The 24,834-nt window shown below is 38.0% G+C and overlaps 2 protein-coding genes and 1 gene segment (V, D, J or C); 2 read left to right on the forward strand and 1 right to left on the reverse strand.

Moving 5' to 3' along the window:
• LOC127357464 (Ig kappa-b4 chain C region-like) overlaps positions 1 to 24,834 on the forward strand; it is a 73,698-nt gene that overhangs the window by 6,744 nt on the left and 42,120 nt on the right.
• On the reverse strand, positions 5,730 to 17,370 carry LOC127357438 (CD209 antigen-like protein E). The gene is made up of 6 exons (XM_051389667.1): positions 17,184 to 17,370; positions 13,666 to 13,794; positions 11,758 to 11,919; positions 11,430 to 11,614; positions 10,756 to 10,871; positions 5,730 to 8,314 (listed from the first exon to the last, which is right to left on the reverse strand). The coding sequence occupies exons 1-6, from the start codon at positions 17,272 to 17,274 to the stop codon at positions 8,134 to 8,136; spliced, it is 864 nt and encodes a 287-aa protein (XP_051245627.1). The 5' UTR covers positions 17,275 to 17,370; the 3' UTR covers positions 5,730 to 8,133.
• The window catches only part of LOC127357426 (sialoadhesin), a 96,666-nt gene continuing 91,016 nt past the window's right edge, over positions 19,185 to 24,834 (forward strand). Inside the window, exons 1-7 of the mRNA XM_051389643.1 lie at positions 19,185 to 19,424; positions 19,721 to 20,050; positions 21,868 to 22,200; positions 22,918 to 23,081; positions 23,220 to 23,346; positions 23,961 to 24,002; positions 24,212 to 24,445. Coding sequence (XP_051245603.1) covers positions 19,391 to 19,424; positions 19,721 to 20,050; positions 21,868 to 22,200; positions 22,918 to 23,081; positions 23,220 to 23,346; positions 23,961 to 24,002; positions 24,212 to 24,445 — 1,264 coding nt within the window. The 5' untranslated portion in view covers positions 19,185 to 19,390. The remainder of the gene's footprint in view (positions 19,425 to 19,720; positions 20,051 to 21,867; positions 22,201 to 22,917; positions 23,082 to 23,219; positions 23,347 to 23,960; positions 24,003 to 24,211; positions 24,446 to 24,834) is intronic.

The raw sequence follows: 24,834 nt of genomic DNA on the forward strand, positions 1-24,834 counted from the left end.
ATTCCAGAGGAAGGCCAGAGGTCAGGATCCGCTAGCATCCTGGAGCTGGCAGAGAGCCAGTGTTTTACTCAAGGACACTTCAGCTGGATGAGTGAAGAAGGTTTAGATCTCTGGCTGAAATATTCCTGCACCAACAGTTTCACCAATATAATGTATTATTTTACTACACCGTGAAACATCATACGGGAATTTAGTTGAATGAACTAATCTTTTGTCATGAGCTTAACGTAGTTCATTCAACTTAAAATCTGAAGTTTTTATTTTCAGACCGCTTTAGAACTTATACACATAAATAGAGTTCACTCAATTATAGGTTTTTAAATAAAAAGACATGATCAGCATACTAGCAGATTTCCCAGCATGCACTCCAGGGAACTCATATGATGGAAACTGCAAATCACCATAAAGTCCTGAAGTCCCTGTGTCCACTCATATTTTGTACGAAGTTAGCAGCTAGTACATTCTTTGATTGTGGAAATGAAAATGGAAAGCGAATCTTTCTGTAACGGTTGTGACTGAACATTTGTTAAACCAACTTACCACAATATTTAGGCTATATTAACTTATTTTTTCAAGTTTATGTTAGTGGGGTTGGTTTTACATTGTCTTATGAAATCTAAATAAATATAAATAAGGGTGGACCGATGCTTTTTTCAGACCAAATACAAGTACAAGTATTTACATTTGGGTACTTGCTGATACAGAGTACCGATATGAGTACTTTATAATAGCATTACGTTCATCAGATGCTCCTCACATTTTGACTGTAACAAATTAAATGTCGCTAATATTGTAAAAGAAGCTTAGAATATCTCCAAACTGCTGACGTTGCTTCTCCTCCGTCTACCTGCTCAACTTATGAGAGGATACATAATGTCTCACTGACGTAAAGCGGTATCGGGGTAATTTTAGGGTTACAGTTAGGAGTACATGAGCACCCGATACCTGTTACTGGTATCGAACATTTCATTTACAACGCGGATTTCCATCCATTCTGAAAATGCTGGCAGGGCGTTTAAGAGGCAGCTGCCTAGAACTGCCGGCTGGTCCATGATAGGCCTTTGCTTATCTGAATGGAATGAATGGATAAATGCAGGAGCAAACAAAAAGGCTGAATCTTGTTCTTAAAAGTGAAATCCTGATGACACAAGTATATCTTTCTAATCTGTTATGTCAAAGCTACACTATTATGCATTTGTGTAATAATACAAATGTCTTTAAAGCCAGGTTGGAAGCCTAATGGGTAATGACATTTGCTGAACAAATCTCTGACAATGTCAAGGTCAACTGATACAAAGAATGAGTTCTGCAGTTCCCTGTTTGTGCATGTTGGGACACTAAAAACCCCCAAAGTCAAAAACTAATATCGTACGATGGGCTTAATGAGTCTAGTGGCCTGGTCTAGTGCCAGCTGGCTGCTTGTCTGCGCAAGACTTTAAAACACTTGAGAAATGTTTACCTCTCCGCTCAGGCTCAGGTAATGAAGCCTAGTTACTACACTACAGCTCTAAGCCACAAGCCTCATCCTTATTGGTTCAGTGTCTGCTAATCCACTGTCACGTCATGAATCATGGGTGCATGCTGAGATCATCAGAGATGTTTGATGGTCTCCTCTAATGGGGACTTTCAGATTAAGCCTTATCTTGGGGCGGGTCTTTTTTTAGTAATTGATGCCACAGGTTTTGGCTCAGGCCTGGTGACGTCATACAGCGACATCAGCGTTTCACAGCCCTGCTTGCATGGCTCTGTGGTTTAAATCCTGCAGCATCCATTTTGAATCTGACATTTTTGTGTGTGTGAATGTAAACATAAATGCATCTTCATCTTCTGTCAAGAAGAACTTCAGTGCCAACGATTAAAATGTTTGTGCATTTAATAACACATTCTGCATTAGTCAAACTTTGTCTTATATATTTGTGTGTGTGCAATTTTTGATTTTTAATTATTAATTTAGTCTTTTTTTGTGGTTGCACAAGGCGTCAACTGTGATATTATGTCCCAGAAGACTTACATAACTGTCTTCTACTCACATAAAATGTTTTCTGTTTTGACCCATGGCTACTGCAGCAAGGACTTATGGAGCACCAGCTCTAGCAGGTGAGCTACCAGGGGACCGATGCTTTAAAAAAAAATCATATCTTTAACATAACTTTTATTTAACAAATAAACTCCACCACTCTCCTGAGATCTGAACCCAAATCTCCACATCCTGGCATTCTTCACCAGGGTGGTTCCCATTAATTAAAATAACTTCAGAGGATTGTACAGCCAAATCTGGACTCCATATATGATTATTCTCTGTGTGAGAGCTGCTGTAGATCGAAAAGCCCCTAAAACTCAGCTGTTGAAAGGTCCAGTGTGTAACATTCAGGAAGATCTATTGGCACAAATAACAATAATATAGGTATATTTTCATTAGTGGAGTCCAACATTGTTTCTACAGTAGTCCAGAAGGGACAAACCAAACACTGGGTCTAGATAAGGGCGTTGAAGTTTTCTGCATTATTTGTGGACACGCGGTTGGAAAGGGAGGGTGAAACGAGGGAGTTGCAATCTGCAGCTACACTTCTAGATGCCACTAAATCCTACATAATGGCCCTTTAAGTGAGTATTTGGTACATAACATATTTGTTTGTAGCTGTTCTAAAAGCAGTTTTTACATGTAAGCCCAATCAGGAAAATACATTTACTTTATGTTTCAGAGGCACTTCCTCTTCACTGTTTCATTGTTTCTCCCTTAAGACATCCCTTTGAGCGCTATCAGTGTAAGTGATGGGGGACAGAATCCAAAGTCCTTGTTTAGACACGACAAACCACACATAAGATGGCCTGTAGGACTGTAGGACTGTAGGCCTGTAGGACTGTATTTCCGAGGGAACGACTGAAAGTTTGTAAAATGAAGCTAAGTTCAGGTAAAGCTGTTCATTTACTGGTTCATCACCCAGGTATGTTAGACTCTTAACATATCACACATTATATGATTTTTATGACCCAGACTGGAACAGATCCGGTCCAACTTGGTCCCATCACGCACAAATCATATTCCCTGCCCGTGATCAAAGAGTATCTTTCAAAGTTTGTCTTTTTTGTACAAGATCAAGGCCAGTGTGAGCAGGAGGATTACAGCATGCAGAAATTCTAATTCTGACTGTATTTGAATGTTGAACAAACCTTTATCTTGAAACAAGGATCCACATATTTTACAAAATGTGCATAAGAGTAAAGAAATGTATTTTCTAATTTCAGAGACGAGATATTTACTGGACACGGTTTGGGTGATTTTTGGTGCATTTTCTGCTCATATGTTCCACAATACAATGTCTTTTAGGGTTTCACCTTTCAGTCTGTCTTTGTTGGATTTGATGATGGGAAATTATTACATAGTGTTAGTAAAGAGCCAGTATGTTTCTCCTTCCCTCTCTCTCAGTAAGTGCCGGCCTGTAATCCTAATGAACTGTGACAGAAGAGGGCTAGCTGACTTCCTGATAACTCCCTGCGGTAACGAGCTCAGGAGGGAAGCACGAGTACAAACCCTGCATTCAGCAGACCCCCCTCCACCTTTGGTTTCTTCATTAAGGGTTACTCTTAGCCCACTTTGACAAGACAGGAAGAGGACAAGATTACATTGAAGACATAATGTAAGTCTGAAATGACGTGATGAAACCTCAGGGGGATGTATGAGACTTATTTTGTACATGGGAAGTGTGTTAATACATTAAGAAAGAACAAACTTGTGCAGCTGGTCTCTAAACCTGTGAAAAAGTATTGTCCCTTTTATGGTCTCTTTTGTTTAAATGTATGTATTTTTATACTGCCTCTGTGTATTTTGTTGAACCACCAACCTAAGAATGTTCTTCTTTGAATAATAAAGTAAAATTTGGTTTGATTTGATTTGCCAGAGAAACGACAAATGTTTAATAAAAATGATGCACAGGTTAGCTCAAGGTAGTATTACAGGGGTTTCCACACTTTTTAAGAAATAATTTCCCAGAACCTTTCCAGGAAATTTCCCAGGAGTTTTTCTTGACTTGAATACAGAACAGCTCACAAATGCTCATATCATTCAGAATTTTCTTTGCGTCTGGTAAAGCTGCTTTAAAGTTCCATACCGTGCATGCTTATACTACCAATATGTTTATGTAGTCCTTCTGAGGGGCTAAAATACAATTATAAAACATCCAGGACAACATAGATTATTTTTAAGCAATTTGGTCATTTTAAGTCAATTTCCAGGTGTTTCCACGACTGGAAAACTTGTCTCTAAATTTCCAGGTATTGCAGTTTTCCCAAGACATGTGGGGACCCTGATTTAGATCTTTTTTTTCTCATAAATGTTAGAAAAGAAATCCCAATCTCAATATAATGTAAATTCACGTTTTCTTGTGTGGAAAAGAGTTAATCCGAAGATTCACTTAATGTTTTGGTTCATTTTCAGAGATTGACTTTTAAAATTGGTCGAAGCCTGATTTTGTTTTCATATTTTTAAAAGCATGGTTACCCTGTATATGTCTGTGTGTTTTTGTACATAAAAGGTATCTTTTCTACTTTACAGACCAAAACTGAAACTTAATCTGAAAATGCAGCAGGAGGAAATACCTCACATGAATTTATCATAAATAATTTCAAAATCTACTTTAGTTGCTGTTATTAAATGTGGCCTCCCATACAGTCACCATATTGACTATAGGTTGTTTGTGCTAGTAGTACCACCTGCTGGGAAACAACAATAACAACAACAGCAAGGATGAGAGGAGACATGACAGACGACAAACCACTGTTTGTTGTTTATTCAATTGAGTCACACTTTGGAGTTGACTCAGGTCCTTCTCTTTATTTAGAATAGATTTATACATATATACTGTATATTTATTGAAACTGTTCAGGCCATTATTATTATTATTTTGATACCAAATGAATTACACTTTTTGAGGCCATAACATGCTCGAAAACTCATGAAACTTCGGTGGTAACAAAAATATAAGTATTCTTTTGGTCCTGCACAAAATAGCTTAGCCCCATGTACGGCCGACATGTATAAAAATTGTGTGTATCATGATCAGACAATCCACAAAGTCCCATTTTAAATTAAGTTGTCATATTCAACAATTCTTTGCTTTATATTTGAACAAACTCCTCCGAGGGAACTGGGACAACCTTAAATTTGGTCAGTGAAATCTAAACATATTAACAATTAAAAGTTGTGCTGTTTGTGACGTTGAACTCGTGGTGTGGCGTTGGATTTTGACATCTGCCATGAAAATAGGAAGTTGTCATAACTTCAGTGTACATGGTCCAATCTCGCCCCAACATTTGAGAAACTGATCAATACGTAATGGATAAGATGACAGAACAAACCATTTACGTCTACCCCTTACAATAATTGCCATAATGTTAATTCTCATATTAAATCACTATAGAGAAAAGAAATTTCATGTGAAGTTTATATGATTTGCTTTGAAACTCCCAAACCCAGCCTGCAGAGAGGTCTGTGAGTATCATTGTCACTCTTATGAATCTTGTGAAGTGATTTTGTAAAACCTGCCTTTTGTTTTCTGGAGATAATGAGATATAACGAGAAAACAACCCTTGTTCACCCGAGACAACAAAACAATTCATTTATAATCTCGAGATAAAGCCATTAAAATGACTGTTCAGGGCTTCAGAATGAGATACGAAGATAAAATACTTTTACTAAATACTAAATACTAAAATAAGGTGAGACATGAAGATACAAAACAATTCTCTTTATTATTTATTTATCCACAGGACACATTTCTGCATAAATTATTGGATTTAGGTTGTTCAATCAAAACTTCAAAACCTGACATCCAAAAGTGCATCGAATTCAAACTGATCATTCTTACTGACTGTGCGTGACATCGCTAACATATTACAGTCATACACACCACCATAGACTACTACAAAGCACATTTACCATGTAAAAACAAATCAATTCTTAAATCCCTGATTTATAAATTCTACTACAGAATCATTTAAAAATATCATGTAAGTATCATTTATGTGGTATAAGGCATCAATTCACTGTAGGACCACAACGAGCCTATATAACACTATATAGAAGCACCACAATCCTCCTCCAGGCTTCAAGTGACGCACCTGAGGCTGATATAACTAACAGCCAATGACCTCCAGTTTAGCACAAATACATTCTATATAGATATACAATCATTTACAGGTGATTAGCAGTATAAAATATATGATGATTGATTATTGGTATCAAAATTGGAAGGATATTTTTTAGAATAGTTGGTGTATATAACAAAAATATTTAAAAACATATGTAAATTGCTGCATTATTGATACACAGATGTAATATACAAAGAAAAGAGCATTGGGATGCACTGGTTATTAGTAAATCTATTGCAACAAGTGTTGAGTTCTTCCTGAGTTCTTAAGAACCACAAGCTGCTTTCTGGTGATTTACTAAACCGGGCTGCACCATTAAGTTCAAGCAATGTCTTAACTAGTACAGACTAGAGTACAAGTACAAACATCTGTAATGCACTTCAATCAAGAGCAATCAAAAATGTAGAAACAGAATATCACTGAAGAATCGCAAGCTGTAAATAACACCAACAAGAATTTTAGGGTGTCAAGATAAGCCTCTATTAAACCAATCTACTGTAAATGTATTTTACTTTTCCGACTTTCCTCGTTAGAAATCCAGCTTCAGCGGGTATTCCAGTTGAAACTGACTTCCCAGTTCAAATGTAATGCACCATTAGCTAGCTTACTTAACAGTTTGTGTGGCACAACTTTAATGACTGTAAAGCTAAGTTAATATTTGTTATAATTAGGATAAATTTGAACTTTCCAGGAACTGCTGCAACCGGCCTATGATACATGATGATAAATATATACTGAAATAGTTTTTCTGTACTGTCTTATCTTTGATTAACATTGATTTCTGGCAACTTTAAAGGATTTTAGAGCACAGATTGTATTTTTTAATCAGCATCACAAGTCAGTACAATTTTTTTCCTCTCCACCATTCCTTCTACTCTTTACTCTACAAACTGAACATTGCCCAGCATGTCATCTTAAATACTCTGAGGTTGTGTTTCCTCCAAAGTACACTCTTCATTCAACAATCAACAATCAAAACTTTATTACAAGAATGGATGTGAGGTTTGCTTCAATGACTCTACAATTTCAAATACCATTTAGTGGCATCTAGTGGTGAAGCTGCAGATTGCAGCCAACTGAATACTGCATCTTCAAAGTATAAGAGAAACTACAATGGCTCACTATTTTTTATGTCAATACCTGTTATCACTTTATTATTTTATATCTCAAGTTGTTTGTATTTTTCTTTTTCTTTTATCAAACAAAGACCATGCTCAAAAACATTAAATCTCAAAATTAGAAGATTATTTATACTAGATTCAGCTATTAGTTAAGGCAGGTACAAACAACACTTGTCTGTACTGTATTTCGATGTTCCCCTGGAAGACTACAGGCACATACATGTACTTTTAATTAGGTTCCTTAAACAAACAATAAAGTCACAAAAAGTGTGAAAGGCCCTACCTAGAGCCAGTGTTTGGTTTGGCCGTTCTGGGCTACTGTAGAAACATGGTGGTTCAACATTGCGGACTGCGTGGAAGAGAAGCTCCCTCTGTAGCCCAATAACAGCCCCCATAATAATCCGATAAAAGTTTATTTAAAAGCTAATATTTAATAAACCATTACCCAAAAAATACACAACATATAAAAGTTTAAAATCGAGAATTCATAAAAATAATAAAAGTAACTGCTGTGGAGTACAGCTACCTTCAATGTTCTTCATACTACTGTAAAACCTTTTTAATATAATGGTTTTAATTTAACACCTTTAACCATACTTGTGTCCAGTGTTGTGGGCAGAGTAGACCACCAGTGCTTTTGTTAAACATGTCCATCCTGTAAAATATGAACCTCAATATCTGACTGACTTGTGTCAGATCTAAACAATGTGTGAATTTAAAATTGAGGTGGAATTATACTGGCAAAATATCAGCCCTCTCAGGTCTTAAGGAAAAATGGAGAACAAACAGCCCTTTGTTAAAACCTCACAAACTGTCTCTTAACCTCTTTCCACTTTCCTCTGATGATTGAAGCATTGCTGACGTCTCAGTGCGGTATGGCGGTGCTGGCACCAGCGCCCATCTCCTTCTCACAGATGAAGCGGCAGTACATGCTGCAGGGGGCGTCGTACCAGCTCCGGATCGCCACTCGATCCAACACGCGCGTTTTCACGATGTAGCCACAGTCCTCGTCGATGTGATTGTTGGGCTCGCCGACCTCCCAGAAACTACAGTTAGAAGAGAGAAAGGAATCACTTTGGCCAGCAATATGCTTAAAGCCATCCAGAAATAGTGTTACTGTTAATGTAGTTAATGTTAGTTGACATTGGCTGGAATAGTGGTGTGTGACTCTCTCTTCTGTTTTGTTTATTTCCTATTTACATAGCCAGGACTGTGTACAAACGCAAGATGTATTATTTTCAGAGCAGAAAGCTAACAGACAGTGAGGAGAAGATTCACTGAATCTGACAAAAAGTGTATTGGATTAGAAATGCTAAAATGTCTTACTCCACCTTTAATCAGGCAGTTAAAGAGAGATAAAAGCAACACAATTTCCACTAATTTCAGTACAGGTCTGTCCAGAAAAGCAGTTCTGGAGATAAACATAAAAGCTGCTGATGCTGTGAAAAGTGATTAAAGTTTCATGGATAAAAGTTGAATATTTCAACAGCTGAGCAGAGCCAAGCCAGAAAAACATGAGTAAACATTGGTATCTCAGCAGGAAAAGAGGAAGGGAAGGAAAGTACGGGGCAAAAGAGGAATGATAACGGGTTAGTCACAAACAAATGTGTTCAAAATGAGGAAGAGAAATCAGATGGTTATTGGAAAATCTGTCAAGTTGGCACAAGATGGAAAAGTAACTGATCTGACTTAGCATTTTAAAGGTGAATGTATCTTTCAACATGTAGTCTTTGGCTCTGACACATTTGTTTGTCATCAGAGGTCAGAGGGGAGGGTCACCTGCAGTGCAGCGCCCTGCAGCAGTTTAAGAGTAACTAAACCCTACACCACTTTTCTTCAGATGAAAAACCTAGATTGCATATGGATATTCAGGTCCAAATGTTTACATTGCCTTGTAAATATGCAGAGCGACCTCCCTCTACTGGTTGAAACTGTCACTCGGTCGGTGTAACCTCTGTAGTCACGAGGGGCATTTAAAAACTTTGCTGGGAGGGAGGGAGCCAACAGAAATTTGTGTTTTAGTTACACTTTAACAGCACTTTCATAACCCGGCTCAGAGCTGCTGTTTGCAAGCACACATGATCCTGGTCTCCCTCCAGCTGTTGTCTCACATGTGGAACATCTTTAACTCTTTAACTCTTTACTGACTGTCCTATTCCTTGTTGCTTTCGTTAAAACAAAGTCTAAATAGGGCTGAAACTAAATGATTATTTTTTCATCAATGTACCTTTCTTTGCACCTTATCTACCTATTTATCTTTTTTATCTTTTCTACCTCAGTATTTTATTCTATTTAAATGTACCTGGCTGCTATGACGACCCAATTTCCCTTCGGGGATTAATAAAGTCTATCTATCTATCTATCTATCTATCTATCTATCTATCTATCTATCTATCTATCTATCTATCTATCTATCTATCTATTTTCTTTGTTAATAAATTAATATGAATAGAATTCATGTTGTTAAATTTGTAAAAAAAACAATCAGAAATTTCCCAGGGACCAAGGTAATGTCTTCAAATTGCTTTTTGTTGAAGCAACAGTCCAAAATATTACATTTACAGTGAATGTAACAGAGAAAAGCAGTAATAAAACAAAGTTGATTATCAGTAACTTAAATAATGAATCGATAATCAAAAGAATTAACTGTTGCTTGTCGCTAATTGATCTGATGATGGTTCTGGGTTAAACATCAGGCGGTTAGAAGGTAACTCATCTTGAGGGACACAAGAATGTGTGTACTAGTGATAGTGACATAAATGTGACATTATGAGGTCACATTGAGGTTTGCTGCAGCAAGGAGTCAGCCTTGGCCAGGTCTTCCTGGTGAGCTACCTGGGAGCCCCCACCAACAAGAAGTTCTGATGGAGTATATTGACATCCCTTGAGTCATGCTTCTAGTGTCACTAAAATGAGTATCACATCCTCTTTTGGCTCCAAGGAATAACACTCCAGTAAAACAGGAAGCAGTTTAAACTTAACATTGTCATTCGCCTCGTCTACTGACTAGATCTTCCCTCTGACCACCTGACACTCCTCAACAAGAGTCACTGTGCAGCTCGCAGGCCAAAACCTCTGCCAAAGTCTGTAAGTATGTGAGAGGCCAATGTTCAGCAGAGGTAAAAGTCCAATGGTCAGTCAATGTGTGTGTGGGTGTTCAGCCAATTGTGGGTGTATCACAGACAGTCTGGAGCCAGAGGAGGTGGAGTCACAGTTTGGACAGAAATGAACTGTTCATTGTATCAAAGCCTGAGTTGAAGTCCTCCCAACATTCAATACACAGCTAGTGATATCTTCCTCTATACAGCATTAATGTGGTTTCTATCTACTCTTTGTTTCATACAATCTTCTTCAGCCAGTGCTTGAGGAAGGGGAGTTGAATGAGAGACTGCATTGCGTAACAGAACCTAGCGCACCAGAGGATAGACCAGATGTGACTTCATGACTTTGGTCGGTGTGCTGTGTGGTGCTGAACACGTAAACCTACCCTCCGACCAGCGGGGTGCCATCCACCCACTTCCAGTGATCCTCCGTGTGCTCGTCAGTGATCCCAAACCAGAAGGCGTTCCAGTGGCCTCTGGGCAGGAGATTCCACAGAAATGTCTGAGAGGAAACACAGACATAAATGTTTAGGTATATTCAAGACTCTTCAAGATTCAGCAATCATCACTCACCACAAGAGCTGTGGTTGCAGTGATTCATAGTGTACGAAACCTTAAACATTTTATTGACTGCTCTGTTTTGCAGCCACTGCTGTCCTTACCACTCTTAACTGGCCGCAAATGGCCACATTCTGGCCTTTGTCACGTCTCAAAAAGTGACATCCATATAAAAGTTTGGTCTAATTTTGAACTGAAGTATCTGCAGATTAATTCCATACCATGTGTTATGATGTTGTTATGTTGTTATGATGATGATCATGTTATGATCCACCAACGGAACGATTATGAGATGAATGAATCACACCGCCATCTTTCATCTGGCAGTTACCTTTCTTTTTTTAAGTGTCCATTCTTCTACTAAGAATGGGTGTACTTTTGATACCTCTTAAACTCATTGTCTTCGAGACTCACTCAAAATAAACTCCAACTGATACAAAAGCTGATGACATCTTTGGGTCATCGCGGCATTGTAATCTCCATGCAGCGTATCGTACTGTACCTGCTCCTCAGCAGTGTGGATGATGGCCAGGTAACCTCCTTGGCTCTCGCAGTATGACTGGCTCTCCGGCCAATCCCTTGTGGTTCTAGAGATGAAGTAACAGCTGTTGTTGAAGAGATGCCAGTCCACGGGGCAGACGATAGGGGCAGGCGTCGCCTTCGGCGTCGGTTTGATCACCTCAGGAGCTGATGACACCCAGACGGAGATTGATTAGGCAACAGAAGAAGAACGGTACAGTTCCCCAACATCTATATTTCATAGCTCTACTGTAGCTCACACTTTAGCACTACAGTAAGCGTAGTATGCATACAAACATCGAGCCGTCTACCTTTAGTGGCGGCCAGTTTGGCCAGCAGCTCGTCCTTTTCTTTCTGCAGCTGATTTTTCTCCTGCTGCAGTTTGTTGATGGTCGCGATCAGAGCCGTCACGTTTGTGTCCTGCTTCTGCTTCTCTGAGGTCGCTTCACCACCACCCTGAGGTTTGGTCTTATCTGTGGAACAAATGGACCAAAGGTTAAAAGAAGTTAAAAGACTTTACTCGTTGGTAGATAGGTGCACAGGATGCTTACAAAACAACAAAGGTAAAGATTAAGAAGCAGTAAAACATGACCGCCTGACGCCATTATCAGAACCATTTGTAAATATGCAAATACACTTTGTACATATGTCTCCCAGGTGATACATATCAATAAAAGAAGACAATTGTGGTGAACTATCTGATGAAAGAGATAATTCCCAGATCCATCCTTCCAAGGGGAATAATAGTGGCAAACTCCTTTAACTTCTAAAATCCCCCAGCAGCTGAGCAAAGTGTCAGGACAGGTGAATAACACAATTAATAACAATAAGGTATCCAAATTTAGATTGTTTATTTATGTTATATGTTTGTTAAAATAATTACTATTGGCTTATATATTGCTATTGGAATTTCTAAACTGCCAAATATTTCTATCAGTATCTGCCTCAGTAGTTCAGCTTTGGTGGGTTCTAATAAAAATCTGGGCTAAGCAAGGATACCCTTATTTAAATAATACAACATTTAAATTCACGTGCCATAGCTATTTCTTTTGTTGAATTTATTAGGAAGGGCGGCCACGCTAACCTGAACGATTAAAAAAGGTAAATAATGGTAATTCATTTAAATGTATTTTCTCTTTGTTTAAGTTCATCTTTTGGACAGGATGCAACAGCAAACAGAATAAAAATTACGCACGTCTTGCATTAGATGCATTCTATAATAATGCATTAATTTGCTCTCATCCCTGCCACATGTACCATACATCATATCGTCTGACCTGTTTTGTCCTTTTCCTAGGCATTTCAATTGTAGATTCTTAGAAAACGGAGCCTCAAATAGTGATAATTATCTAAAAAAGCAAAATCATGAATACATCTTTTTGCCACAACGTCTGGCCTAAGTATGTTAATTAATCTACAGCCCAATCATTACATTTAAAAACACTGAAAATCTTCTTTGCCTGCCTCACAGCTGGCAGCAGTTCAGCAAACGAGCTCATTAAAAAGCAGAAGCAGCTTTTCAGCCTCCTGACTGTGTGGCTGTTTCGACACAACAAGCACACGTACACACGTGTACACACACACACACACACACACACACACACACACGTACATGTGCTAAATGCGTATAAAATCCATGCAAACAATTGGTAAATATAATATCAGTGTTGCAATGTGCAAACCACTGTATCCTCTTTTTTCCCACCTGAAACTGTCCATTCTGCAATTTTGAATTCACTGTTTCTGCCTCACTTTCACAGAGTAAACTGATGATGAGCTCCAGTCACACTGTGAAATTTTTATTTTCCCATGTAGTCTCCTGAAATGTTCAGTGGTGCATCCAGATTATCAACCGTGAACAAATCACTGTGTTGATGGTGCATGTGGGAGAAAAAAGGGTGTGTATATTATTTAAGTTAAATATGTAATGACTGTTAAGAATATTCCACCGAAAGAAATAAAGAACAGTTTGGGGGCTTTTCAGATCAGATATCTTCATATTTGTTCTCAAAAAACAGTTAAAAAACACTGACACCATGTAATGTCTGACTACTTTAACATACAAAAATGTGGAAATAGTAATTATTGAGAGAATATAAAGATGAAGCACCTGATTTAGACTTGAACAAAATGTATTTTGAAATTCAAACAGAAAGGGCTCTCAAAACGCTTGTCATAAAACTTTTACGAAGTGTTTTTGCTGCAGTCTGTGTACTCACTGTTTGAAGTGATGGCTATGACAGCGATCAGCAGTACGGCACACAGCGTAGCCAAGCAGATGGTGGCGAGGCGGTAGGGCCCGGAGCCACTCGGCCTGGGTATCATTCTGACTGGGGGGACTGGGTGAGCTGGTTGCAAGGAGGGAAAATCGTTGATTAAGTATTTAAAATATGCTGATTATAATAAACAATATTGAGCCCTTTAAATGTGAATGTTAAAGTGAGAATATGGAAGCTTTGAACATGGAAATAGACCTGACACATTCTTCCTCTAATAAATGAAAAGTTTAAAAGCAATAAAACACACAGTCACTCTTCAAACACTGCAGCAGCTGCTGGTGCTGAGCCCTCTTACTATCAGTAATGGAGTGCCACAGGGGTCTATTCTTGGTCCACTACTAGTTACATTATACAAATATAACATTATCATTCCTAATCAGTAATTCAATGTGCCTTTTTATGCAGATAATAAAGTTTTATACAGTATGTCCCTCCCCAACACAGGCTATCATTCATATTCAGTCTGTCTTTGATGCTTTCCAATTGTCACTTCTTCCTCACTGTGTGTAAATGCAGTATTCTCCACATTCATTACTGTCTCTGACTATTGTGAAATTAAATAATTAAATGGTACCTGTGTTGCCAAGGAATCTGTGTCAACTTTAATGATTAAGCAGATGCTTTGTTCTGTCACGCTTCTCCATCATTACCTCAGCAGCAGAACAGGGTTTGTTCACCACAGTGTGCTGCAATTTATCAATAATGACAATGTTTGTACTTATCAGTGGTCGTTCAGTTGGATGGACCATCTCATTAAATTTATCCATAAAGCTCTGCTCTTAAAGCCTCCAAACTACCTAACGTCAAATAAAACTTAAACCATATTTAAACCAGTCATAGCTGTTTTTCTCTTGCCGATGCAGGCTACAATCTCTCAATGATATAACTTAAGATAAAATGATATGTTGTTACAACAAGAAATGCTTCTTGTAAAAATGCAATAATTTGGTTTGTAGTAATGACAAAATATGTTGTAATAACAAAAGAATCTTTTAAGAATGAGAAAATGTTCTCCCTATAACAAGATACTGAAGAAACATTTTTTGTAATGGCGGCAGTGATAATATAATCAGTAATTGTCCAGGTCTGAGATAAGATCTTTGCTAAAGTGTTGTAAATGCAAACACAATAAATGCAACCTGCAACCATCCACTGCTCTGACAGTAATATCACTGTGTTGTTGCATTAAAGGAACTGAAATTGTGGTGGTGAAATCAACTAAGATCAGCACATGCTTTTATTGAGGTTTTTTACTTATTTGCTATTTGGCCTCGAGAGCTCTATACAATTTACTCACAGATGAATTACATTATTTTGAAGCAGAGCATTTTATCAACAAAAATCTCCTCTGCTCTGTTCAGACTTGTGAACATCAAACATGTCAGAGCAGCTTCTGGGATACCAAACAAAGCAGACAGCGGTGAGACAGCCATCACTGGGTGGGAAGATATTCCACCACAGATTAAAGGAATTATTATTATGATTAATAATGTTCTTTTTATTTGTTTTATGATCCATGTTTGTGTTTGTTTTTGTGTTAACATTGACCTCACTTACGTTTAAATAAATAGTTTAATAGTAAAAATCTTTCTGTTTCCTTCCCTTCTTTAAACACCGGGTTAATTATTAATTGTTGTGCCTCTCTTCCCTGGACCCCACAACTGAGGTCCTAACACATTTATAACAACCAGAGTTGTACAAGTGCTGTACAAATTAAAGTGACAATAAAATAAACTATATATAAATATAAATATAAGGCAATAACAAATATGTGCAAAAGCAGAGCCAGAACAAGACAACAATATAAAAAATTAAAATACTAAACCCACTAAGGGCAATCAAAAGCTATGGAAAACGTCTTGAGTTTTAGTGAAAGTGGAAGGCTGATCCAAAGCTTTGGAGCTGCCACTGCAAAGCACCATCTCCCTTATCTACCAACCTTGATTGTATGACAGTTAAAAACAGCTGCTCTGAGGATCTGAGAGGCCCTGGAGTTGGAGTACGGGCAGAGAGGTTCTGAGATGTAATGGGGAGCCTGCGAATGTACGGCTTTACATACAAAAGCCCCACATGTGCATACTTTAGAAGACGGAGAGCTGGTTCCAAATCTCACGGAGGACTGATTGTGCGGGGTCAAGTAAATTGTGGAAGAGACAACAGAGACGCTGTCAATTCTCATTAACGAGACTTTCACACTGGCTTCAACCTTTTGACCTTTCACATTTAACATAAAGATCCATAAAATGTCTGAGACACATCTGCAGGCGGCCTTGTCAGTGTGGGAATGTCTCATGCATCCGGCTGTAAACGTACATTTCCTCAGTTCCCATTGTGTTTTCTAAATGTTATCTCCCATCCTAAATTAAGGCTGAACAATTAATCAAAGTATTATCTAAATCCCTACATGCAAATCACAGAAGCTGCAACTTGTTGATCGAGGTAAAATGTGACAAACAGCATTATATTGTATAGTAGTATAATATTTGATCTAAAGCAAATCTAATCTAAAAACTTTACTGACGTTACAATAATCCATCTGAATGATGTTGTGTGTGACATACTGCACCCTGCTATCCCTTAAAGCAAATCACAATGAATATTTATATTTTATTAATTCATAATAACATTATTCATGGAATAATGGAGTTATTATACATGCCTCGTCTTTGGTTTGATATTGGCGTTATATATCAGGCATCAGTCGCCTGCTCTTTAAATATCGGCATTGAAAAAACGACATCGGTCGACCACTAATCCTGACTGCAGGAAGTCACTGTGTTTGTTTAAGATATTTTTCACTTAAAATGCAATCAAAATCATAATAATAATATTAATATTATACTGTATTGTAATGATTATTATAATATTACTATTTGTTTTCCTATACTAGGTTAATAACAATAATAATAAATATATAGATTATTATTTCTTTCTCACGCCACACACCGAACCTAATCATTTAACTTTTGGACTGTTTTGTAAATGTTTTATATTATTTTCTTATTATTTTCTTATTGTACATATATTCACTTCAATGTCACAAAATGTCACCAATGTACAACGTATGTCACTAACAAAACAACACTAATTTATGATCAATAAAATAACTTCCTGCCCAAACTTAGGTGACAGGACAGGAGGCTTTATCTGCCAACACTGACCAAATAAAGTTCCAGTGAATACAGGGTTCCTTTAATGTTTAATATCAAAAACTTATTAAAACTATTAAATCATAATAAGAATGAGTATTTAGAGCCGTGAACTACAGGATGATACCAGAGCCTGATAAAACCAGAGCATTATAATAATACAGTATGAAAGTTAGTTTTCTTATTAATCCAGTAAGAGAGAGAGACCAAAGGAAGAACACCCACAGTGAGACTGGAAGGAAAACAACAGCTTTTTATTTCCCCCATCAAGTCCCAGCAGTCAGATTAACATCTGTGCGGAGTTCTTACCGCCGAGTCGCACATCTGGCCTGCTCTCCTCGTCGTCTATCAGCTGGGAGTACATCCCGTCGGAGGCCAGAGAGTTCCCGGTGGTCGCCATTACCGCGGGAACAGGGGCCGAACTACACAGTGTGTAAAGAGTGAAAGTGGGCAGCAAACTCCCAGAGAGACTCTGAATCCCTCACCCCGCTCTCCCTGTGTATGAGCTGCACTGGGGTCAAGTACCACGCAGAAAGCAGGGGGAGTTCCGGTCATCTGTTTCAAAATAAAAGCCCGATGAATAAACACGCGGCGCAGTTTATTTAGGAAATAAGTCTGTATTGCAAAAACACACAAAAATAAAGCTCACACACAGAAATCCGGTGGAGGGAAATACATTGTAGTAAGTAAAAGTAGGAAAATAACAATGTAAAAATACACTGATAATGTTACAGTAAGGGCACAAAACAAAATATAAAAGTATGCAGGAAAAATTACCCCTGTCAGTGTAATATTATTAGCCTATATATATAATTATATTACTGGGCTTGATGCATTATATTGTTTATGCTTTTGTTGTACTAATACTTAATACTGATGAAAAAAATCCTCCACAAACAATGGAACTTGGTCTGATATACATAAGTACGTATATGTATTCAAAATACATTGTTTTTCATATGAAGAAAACTTTTCACATTAAACTGTATAAATAAGGTTTCTTTTCATTATCCTTTGCCAAACGTGCAATGTAAACACAGCAAATCTACTTGAACATGATCAATTTAGGGCTATTATTTTGAAGGCATCCTCGTATGTTTTCCGGTCTTCCTGTGGTGTGTTTGACATGGCTCTCTGATGTTTATTGCTCCACATCATTTATGGTAACCGCCACCCTCCTGGCCTCTGCTGTCTTCTGACCTTTTTGAAGGATTTGCAGGAACATGTGTAACAGTTTACAGCATCAGTGTGTCAGAAGCATGTTGTTGGGTTTGTGTCAGGGCTTGTCCGGACAAGCCACAGCGTCTTCTGCATGCATCAAGTAATGACCAGATGATCACTGTTCATCAGCTCCATCTAAATAAAGTGAACACTGGGCTGAAGATGGGAAGGAATAATAAGATTGGATGGATTTTATTGTGGGTGTAAATAATAGTAAAAGTGCACAAATTATATTGTTAGAATCAAATGTTATCATTGATTTTAACATATTGTGCTACCAAGAGGATGGATCCAACTGACTTTGGTGGTTCCTCTAAAGTGTGATAACCATGACTTCTCATCCAGCACCATTATAAGGTCAACATTTAAACTGGTCCACTACTTAACTAACAAAAACTAATGGCCTTCTCATGAGCAGCTGTTTTGTATTTAACATATGACATGCTAAACTGCATGTTCAAAGCACCAATGTACGCCCTCGAAAAGCCACAATTATGGCTGTAGAGTCTTGTTGATATGTTCTTCAATATCATCTGTTCAATAAGTATTTAAATATTCCATTTATTTATGAATTAGCCAAAGAAATTTGCAGCCCTTAACTGGATGGATGAGGATCAGGATCGGGACGTACAAAGGTGAAGATGATGATGAATGAAGACAAGGATGGGGATGATGATGGGTGAAAGTGATAACACAATGAGAGGTAGGCTGTATAACAGAATGAATGAGGATGAAGAGCTGTGATGAAGATTAGGAGAGGATGATATGGATGTGGGTGGCTGAGGATGATGAGGGTTGATCAAGGTTAAAGGAGGAGGATGAAGATGTGTGAGAATAATAATAAGAGACAGTTTGAATTTTAAAGGGGATCAAAATTAAAGGTGAGATGAGTGTAGAAGTATAACAGGTTTGATGAGTCTGAAAATGATTGCTTAACGCTCTTTTAATGAGGCTTTAAGTCTCCCAGCAACTTTGTTTATTAAAAAGAAAGATTCACAGAGCTTTATATTTGGCATTCAGCGTATAAGGCGGGTCGGTGCTGGCTTATTTCCACCATCCACAGTATTCCCAGGATCTCCTTTCACCAAAACACACCCACGCTGGTTTGATGTGAAGCAACTGTGAAAGTTAAGGTTTTATTAAAGTGCCATTTGGTGAATCATCTCTCGTTAAAGGCTCCTAATAATTGAGACTGAGAGATAAAGTTATTATGGTATGTTAAGCATGGGTGTGTCCTGCTAAAATAAGCAGGTTGAAATGCAAGGCTTCAATAGACCACGTTGGATCTGCACATAATGAAGTCTTTTCTGTTTCTCCTCTCCATTATTGGTAAAAATTACCCTTTTATTGGCTTATTTTTTAAATTGAGCAGCTGTTTTATGTAGTTTGTGGGGTTTCCATTGCTGGGTTCTTTCATTTGTTCACAGAGTAAATGTATTTATTTTGACTAAATTCAAACAAATATAAGGTAAGTAGCAAGAAGTAACAAGAAATGTGTTGTAATAAAGACTTCTGGAGCACTTTGGGTCCTGTGCAAACCTTTAATCAATGTCATTAAAAGCACCATAGACAAAAATGATCTTGACTTGCCACCCGAAGCTCTTAAATGTTTTTCTTCCTTTCAGGCTGCTGTGTGGGGCAGGATCTCCTGCCAGAGGGGCCAGTGGAGGCTTTTTTTGGTAAAAATGTCACTTTCCAAACCCTGGTTGATGTCAAAGATGACTTCATCACCTTTGCCTGGTTTTACAACGGCGGGAGTGGGCCGGTACCCATCGTCACTGTGACGCCAGCAGGGGAGACGGTGGCTGAAGGCTACCAGGGAAGAGTGAGGGTGAACCGGACCAATGGTTTCTTGACCCTGGGGCCACTGAAGGCGAACGACAGAGGTTTTTATAATGCTACCATGGTTACTTCTGAAATGATGAAGACTGGAGAGACCATGCTCCGAGTTCTGGGTGAGTCATTTCCTCAATTATTGAGAAGATAGCTGGTTAACATATAAGCCAAATCTGACTTTGAATATTTCCTGAGCAAAAGTAAATGAGACATAAACAGGTCCTTTGGCTCAATTAACCTTGAAAATTAGAGGTTAAGTATACTCAATGATGTTATAGGCCTATAATGCAATATACAAATACAATACACAGGTGCATAATATTGTACAGTATATGTAATTTTATTGTGAGTTATGTTTTGATGTCATTATTTACTTGTTATTATTATTAACAGATGAGTTTAATTTAAGTTCCCCTTTGCCCTCTTACCTCAGGGTAATTTAAGTTCCTATCTGCTGTTGTTGTTGTTGATTGTTCCTGGTTAATGCTTTCCAATTTAACAACTATTAAAAATAGCATATTAAAAAACAGAAATCAACACATAACTTAATGATCTCGTATGGCCACATTTTAGAGTGAGTTATAGGCTTAAGTTCAATAAAAAATTATTTGGAAAAATGTCTGAAGATTTGGAAATATAACAATTTATTTATTTCCAATGCCACCATTAGATATTTCTGTTCATTTATTTACTAATATTACACAATAATGTAACGTCTTTAAGTTAAAATATCCTTATTTGGGGGCTTTTCCAAGAAAAATATTGATATATGTGATTGTTTGTCTGCCACCCCTTTGTACACCCCATGAATATTTCTCTAGATCCGCCCCTGACTGTAGCCCAAATATTACACCACAGCATAACAGGAATATGCCAAACTGTAAGAATACAAGCTGATATATAAAACTGTGAAATAAGGAGAACTCAAAATGGTATTCTACATTCAGACTGATTGTGATACAAATTTTCTTGATTTGCTTTATTTGTATGAACTTTATCGCAAAAGTGCAAACAGTGAATGGACCAACAGATGTTTACTCATATTATTGGTTATTGTAAATACAATTATAAAACATAAGAGGTAATGTAAAGTAGTAGAAAATGTCCATCTTGCAAAGTTGTAACAGCTCAGATGGATCTCAGATCATCAAATTTGACTTTTAACCTGTTGTTCCTGTACAGTCATGGAACAGAGGCAGAATTGGGATTGGGCCATTAATACTGTATCCATAATAGCAGATATCCATTTTCCTCATGGACAGAAAGCCCCAGTGTCATGTTTCAGGTTTTCAGAAAGACATATAAAAGACATCCTCTATAATACTCCAGTGAGTTACAGAGGCATCAGAAGGGGTGGGAATACAGCTGTCCACAGAGTCTACAGGGATTATGAGATTACTCAACAATCCACACTAAATACAACAGATAGAGAGTTTTGCAACTGAAGCGGAGTCTGAAATAACAAAAGCCAACCAATGTTGTTTTTACCAATCATTTCCTGATATGGCTAGATACAGAGTCAGTAAAACTCAGTTAGCTGAATTCAACTTGTAAAACCCCCTCGGCTCTCCAAAATGCAGAAGCCCCCTCTTTCATTATCTCAAGCTACAGTAAAGGTCACAAAGCATCACTTTACAACTCTGTGCTATCACAAAAAACTACTATCGGTTCCCTGGAAACTGTATGTGAAATAGATTTTGGAATTACACTTAAAGACAAAGAATCGATTGACCGATCGATCTTTAATTCGAAGTGCAAGTCACATAACATTCGCACTAGGATAATTTAAGATCATTAACAGACTGTATTGGACACCCTCTAGATTGTATCAGGCATTTAAGGATGACCCTGGGAGCTGGAGGTGAATTAGAATTTGACTGTCTTTCATATTTAACAGGGTCAACCTGAACCTGAAAGTTGGTCTTCTTCATTTTAGGATGCTGTGACTGGTACGCACTGCCTGAGGGTCCAGTGGATGCAGTCTCAGGGAAACCTGTTACTTTCAAAACCCTGATGGATCCCAAAGAGAACTTCAGTGATATAGTCTGGTTTTTCAGCAATGGGGGTCAACTGACGCGTTTAGCCACTGTGACCAGCAGCCTGCGGACGAGTGTAGTGTCTGAAGCTTACAAGGAGAGATTGAAGCTGAACCAGACCAACGGGTTCTTGACACTAATGTCTCCAACCATGGCAGACAGTGGGGATTATTACATCAACATCTTTATAGGAACCAGGGTGAAGACCGGAGAGACCAAGCTGCGAGTTCTGGGTGAGCTACTGTATATTACTCCTGTCTATGTTTTCAGTTGTGTCTTTAGCCGTGCTAGCAGCGTGGCTATAGACATGGAAATGTTGGTTGGCCCACAGATTACTTTGACTTTGGTGATAGCCCTGACTTTTCTTCTATAGCACAACCAGCGGGTTGACTTTTTCCTACGGGATGAATTGTAAAGCACAGCACATTTGTGCCATGTTTGTGTATCACCATGTACATTTTGAAGCAAATCTTGATCCAAATGCAGGTTATTTCTAAATATTTGTAATTAAAATAACCAATTTACAGGATTCTGCAGCATTAAGCTTTTAATAGTAGACTACACATTTTTTACAATATCAGATTGCACAAATCTTTTGAAGCCTACATGTTAAGAGGGTCCAGGAAGTCAAGTGTGGAAAAAGTATTTAAGTTTCTGATGTTGGTTCCCATGTTGTTTAACCACACAGTTGAACAAGGCTTGTCGCGTCTTGTCATTGTACATAAACAACTGCATTTATTCTCACAAGGGTGTGTTCTGTCCCTTTCATTATTTCTAACAGCAGTTACTAGCCCAGGGGGTATTTTATTACACTGATTATGCAATCTAAGGGCAGAAGGGAAAGAGCCTGATAGTCTCAGACACTGTGTCCATATGTAGAGAGAAGTGCCATGCATTGAAACATCCATTGAGCCACTTCACCATTCAAATGAACGTGTTTCCACTTGCAGAGCCGGTATCAAATGTGACCATCAGGGCCAACGTGCCTGAGACGGTAGAGTTTAACAGCACTGTGGTTCTCACCTGCTCTGCCGAGGGCTCATTCCTCAAATTCTCCTGGACCAGCGGCAAAGCACCTATCATGGCCGACAACACACGACTCTCTATCAAAGAGGCGAGACTTTGTGTGCTTTTTTTATCTCATAAGATTTGAATTTGGACTGCACTGAAGAAGGATTTGAACCAAAGTTAAAGTTGAATAACTGATATCTTATCAAGTAAATGTATCATTTCATTGGTCTTCCTTCTGCAGGAGGCCACATCCAGTATGCTGACTATCAGTGGTATTCGGAGTTCAGACCTGGTTGGGCCCATCTACTGCACAGCTGCCAACCAGCTGGAGATGGAGAAGAGCGCCCCCTTCAACCTCACTGTCATCTGTGAGTACTGCACCTATAGCAGTAGTTTTAAAGATTGGGGGAAATTGGGAATTTCTTTATTCATTTTTGCCAGGACTGAAACTTTGCTATGTTCCCCTGTAGGTTTTTTGTTGTTGTGCCTCCCGGTCCCTACATGGGGTTGATAATTGTTCTCCATGTTTTGTATTATTACAATTGATCAAAGAAATACAATTTAAATTAAAATATTAAAATATAGATGCTACAGTATGAAGATGAAGGTTACATACATACACACATAAAATAGAGCAAAGTTTGAAGCTACAACTGAGAATTTGATTGTCAACAGGAATTAAAATCCTGAAGGCAAATGATGTTGAATCTAAACCATATGGAAAAGGAGGGGGTTGGGATGGATCAGTGAATAGCTGGTAGAACTCAATTATCAATGCACTACAAGGTCTGGTCTGATGAAGATGTGCAATGTCACTTTTGGACCAGAAGATGTCACCATTAAATAATGTATTCAATTTTGAAACTCCAGCAGCAGCATGGTCCACACAGACGTGCTGCACAACATAATAAAACTACTACAGGCTATACTGTTACGGTTGCAATAACTAAAATCTAAAAATCATTTCTTGTACCCTTTTCAGTTCCTGCACCTCCATCTGTAGTGACTCATCCAGCACAGCCTAGTAGGTTGAAAACTTCATTTCTGAATGGGATACACTTTCAAATCCACCATCTTTCTTCAATTCAAAGATTTTATTTGTCATATGCTCACACAATATCAGTGTATTTGTCTGTAACAGGTAGAGTTCAGTGAAACTGAGGTTTTAATATTTTCATATATAATATATTGACTTTTCCAGTATCTGACTCTGTTTCTTTACACTGATCTCAGATCTGACTGCCAGCGTGAAGCCTGAAAGTGTGAGTGAAGGACAAAATGTGACTCTAACATGTGACACATCCTGCGAACTGCCTGGGCCGAGCACTATTGTCTGGTTCAGAAATGGGCAACAAGTGGCCAAACCACCCCATTTCCAGGCCAGTGCAGAGGATGCTGGGAGTTATACGTGTGCTGTTGAAGGCCAGGAGTCAGTGCAGAGCAATCCGGTGTTCCTGGATGTTCACTGTGAGTTTATCAATGATACCATTATAGGTTAAAACAGGTTTGAACTTGTACATGGTGTCTATTACTGTTAATTATACTGTTTGCTTTTGGAGTTTGAATTAAACATATTTTAAGTGGGGCTTCCAAAACAAAATAAATTGCTATATATATATGTACATTTGAATATGAAAAATTATTCTAAACACATTTGTAAAGTTATGTTAAATTTGGATTGGTCCATATTGAAATATTTCCTGTTTTATATTTAGTTGGCAATAGATATACCTTGCCTATCAACAAAATCTCTTCATGCTGTACTATTTGGAACTATTTGTAAACGTGTTTGCAAGAAGTTAGTTTTTTTTAAAAAATAAAATGTAATAGACATCTTGTAAATTACACTGACATAT

Source organism: Dicentrarchus labrax, unplaced genomic scaffold (assembly GCF_905237075.1).
Source record: "Dicentrarchus labrax unplaced genomic scaffold, dlabrax2021, whole genome shotgun sequence".
In the NCBI taxonomy this organism is placed as follows: domain Eukaryota; kingdom Metazoa; phylum Chordata; class Actinopteri; family Moronidae; genus Dicentrarchus; species Dicentrarchus labrax.

Bases quoted from the DNA above. Each gene is read 5' to 3' on its own strand.
- LOC127357438 (XM_051389667.1), bottom strand. From the start codon at position 17,274: ATGGCGACCACCGGGAACTCTCTGGCCTCCGACGGGATGTACTCCCAG. The intron at 13,795-17,183 runs GTAAGAACTCCG...CCTTGCAACCAG, and splicing joins GCCAGATGTGCGACTCGGCG to CTCACCCAGTCCCCCCAGTC. The intron at 8,315-10,755 runs GTAGGTTTACGT...TTCTAACTGTAG, and splicing joins GGCACCCCGCTGGTCGGAGG to TTTCTGGGAGGTCGGCGAGC.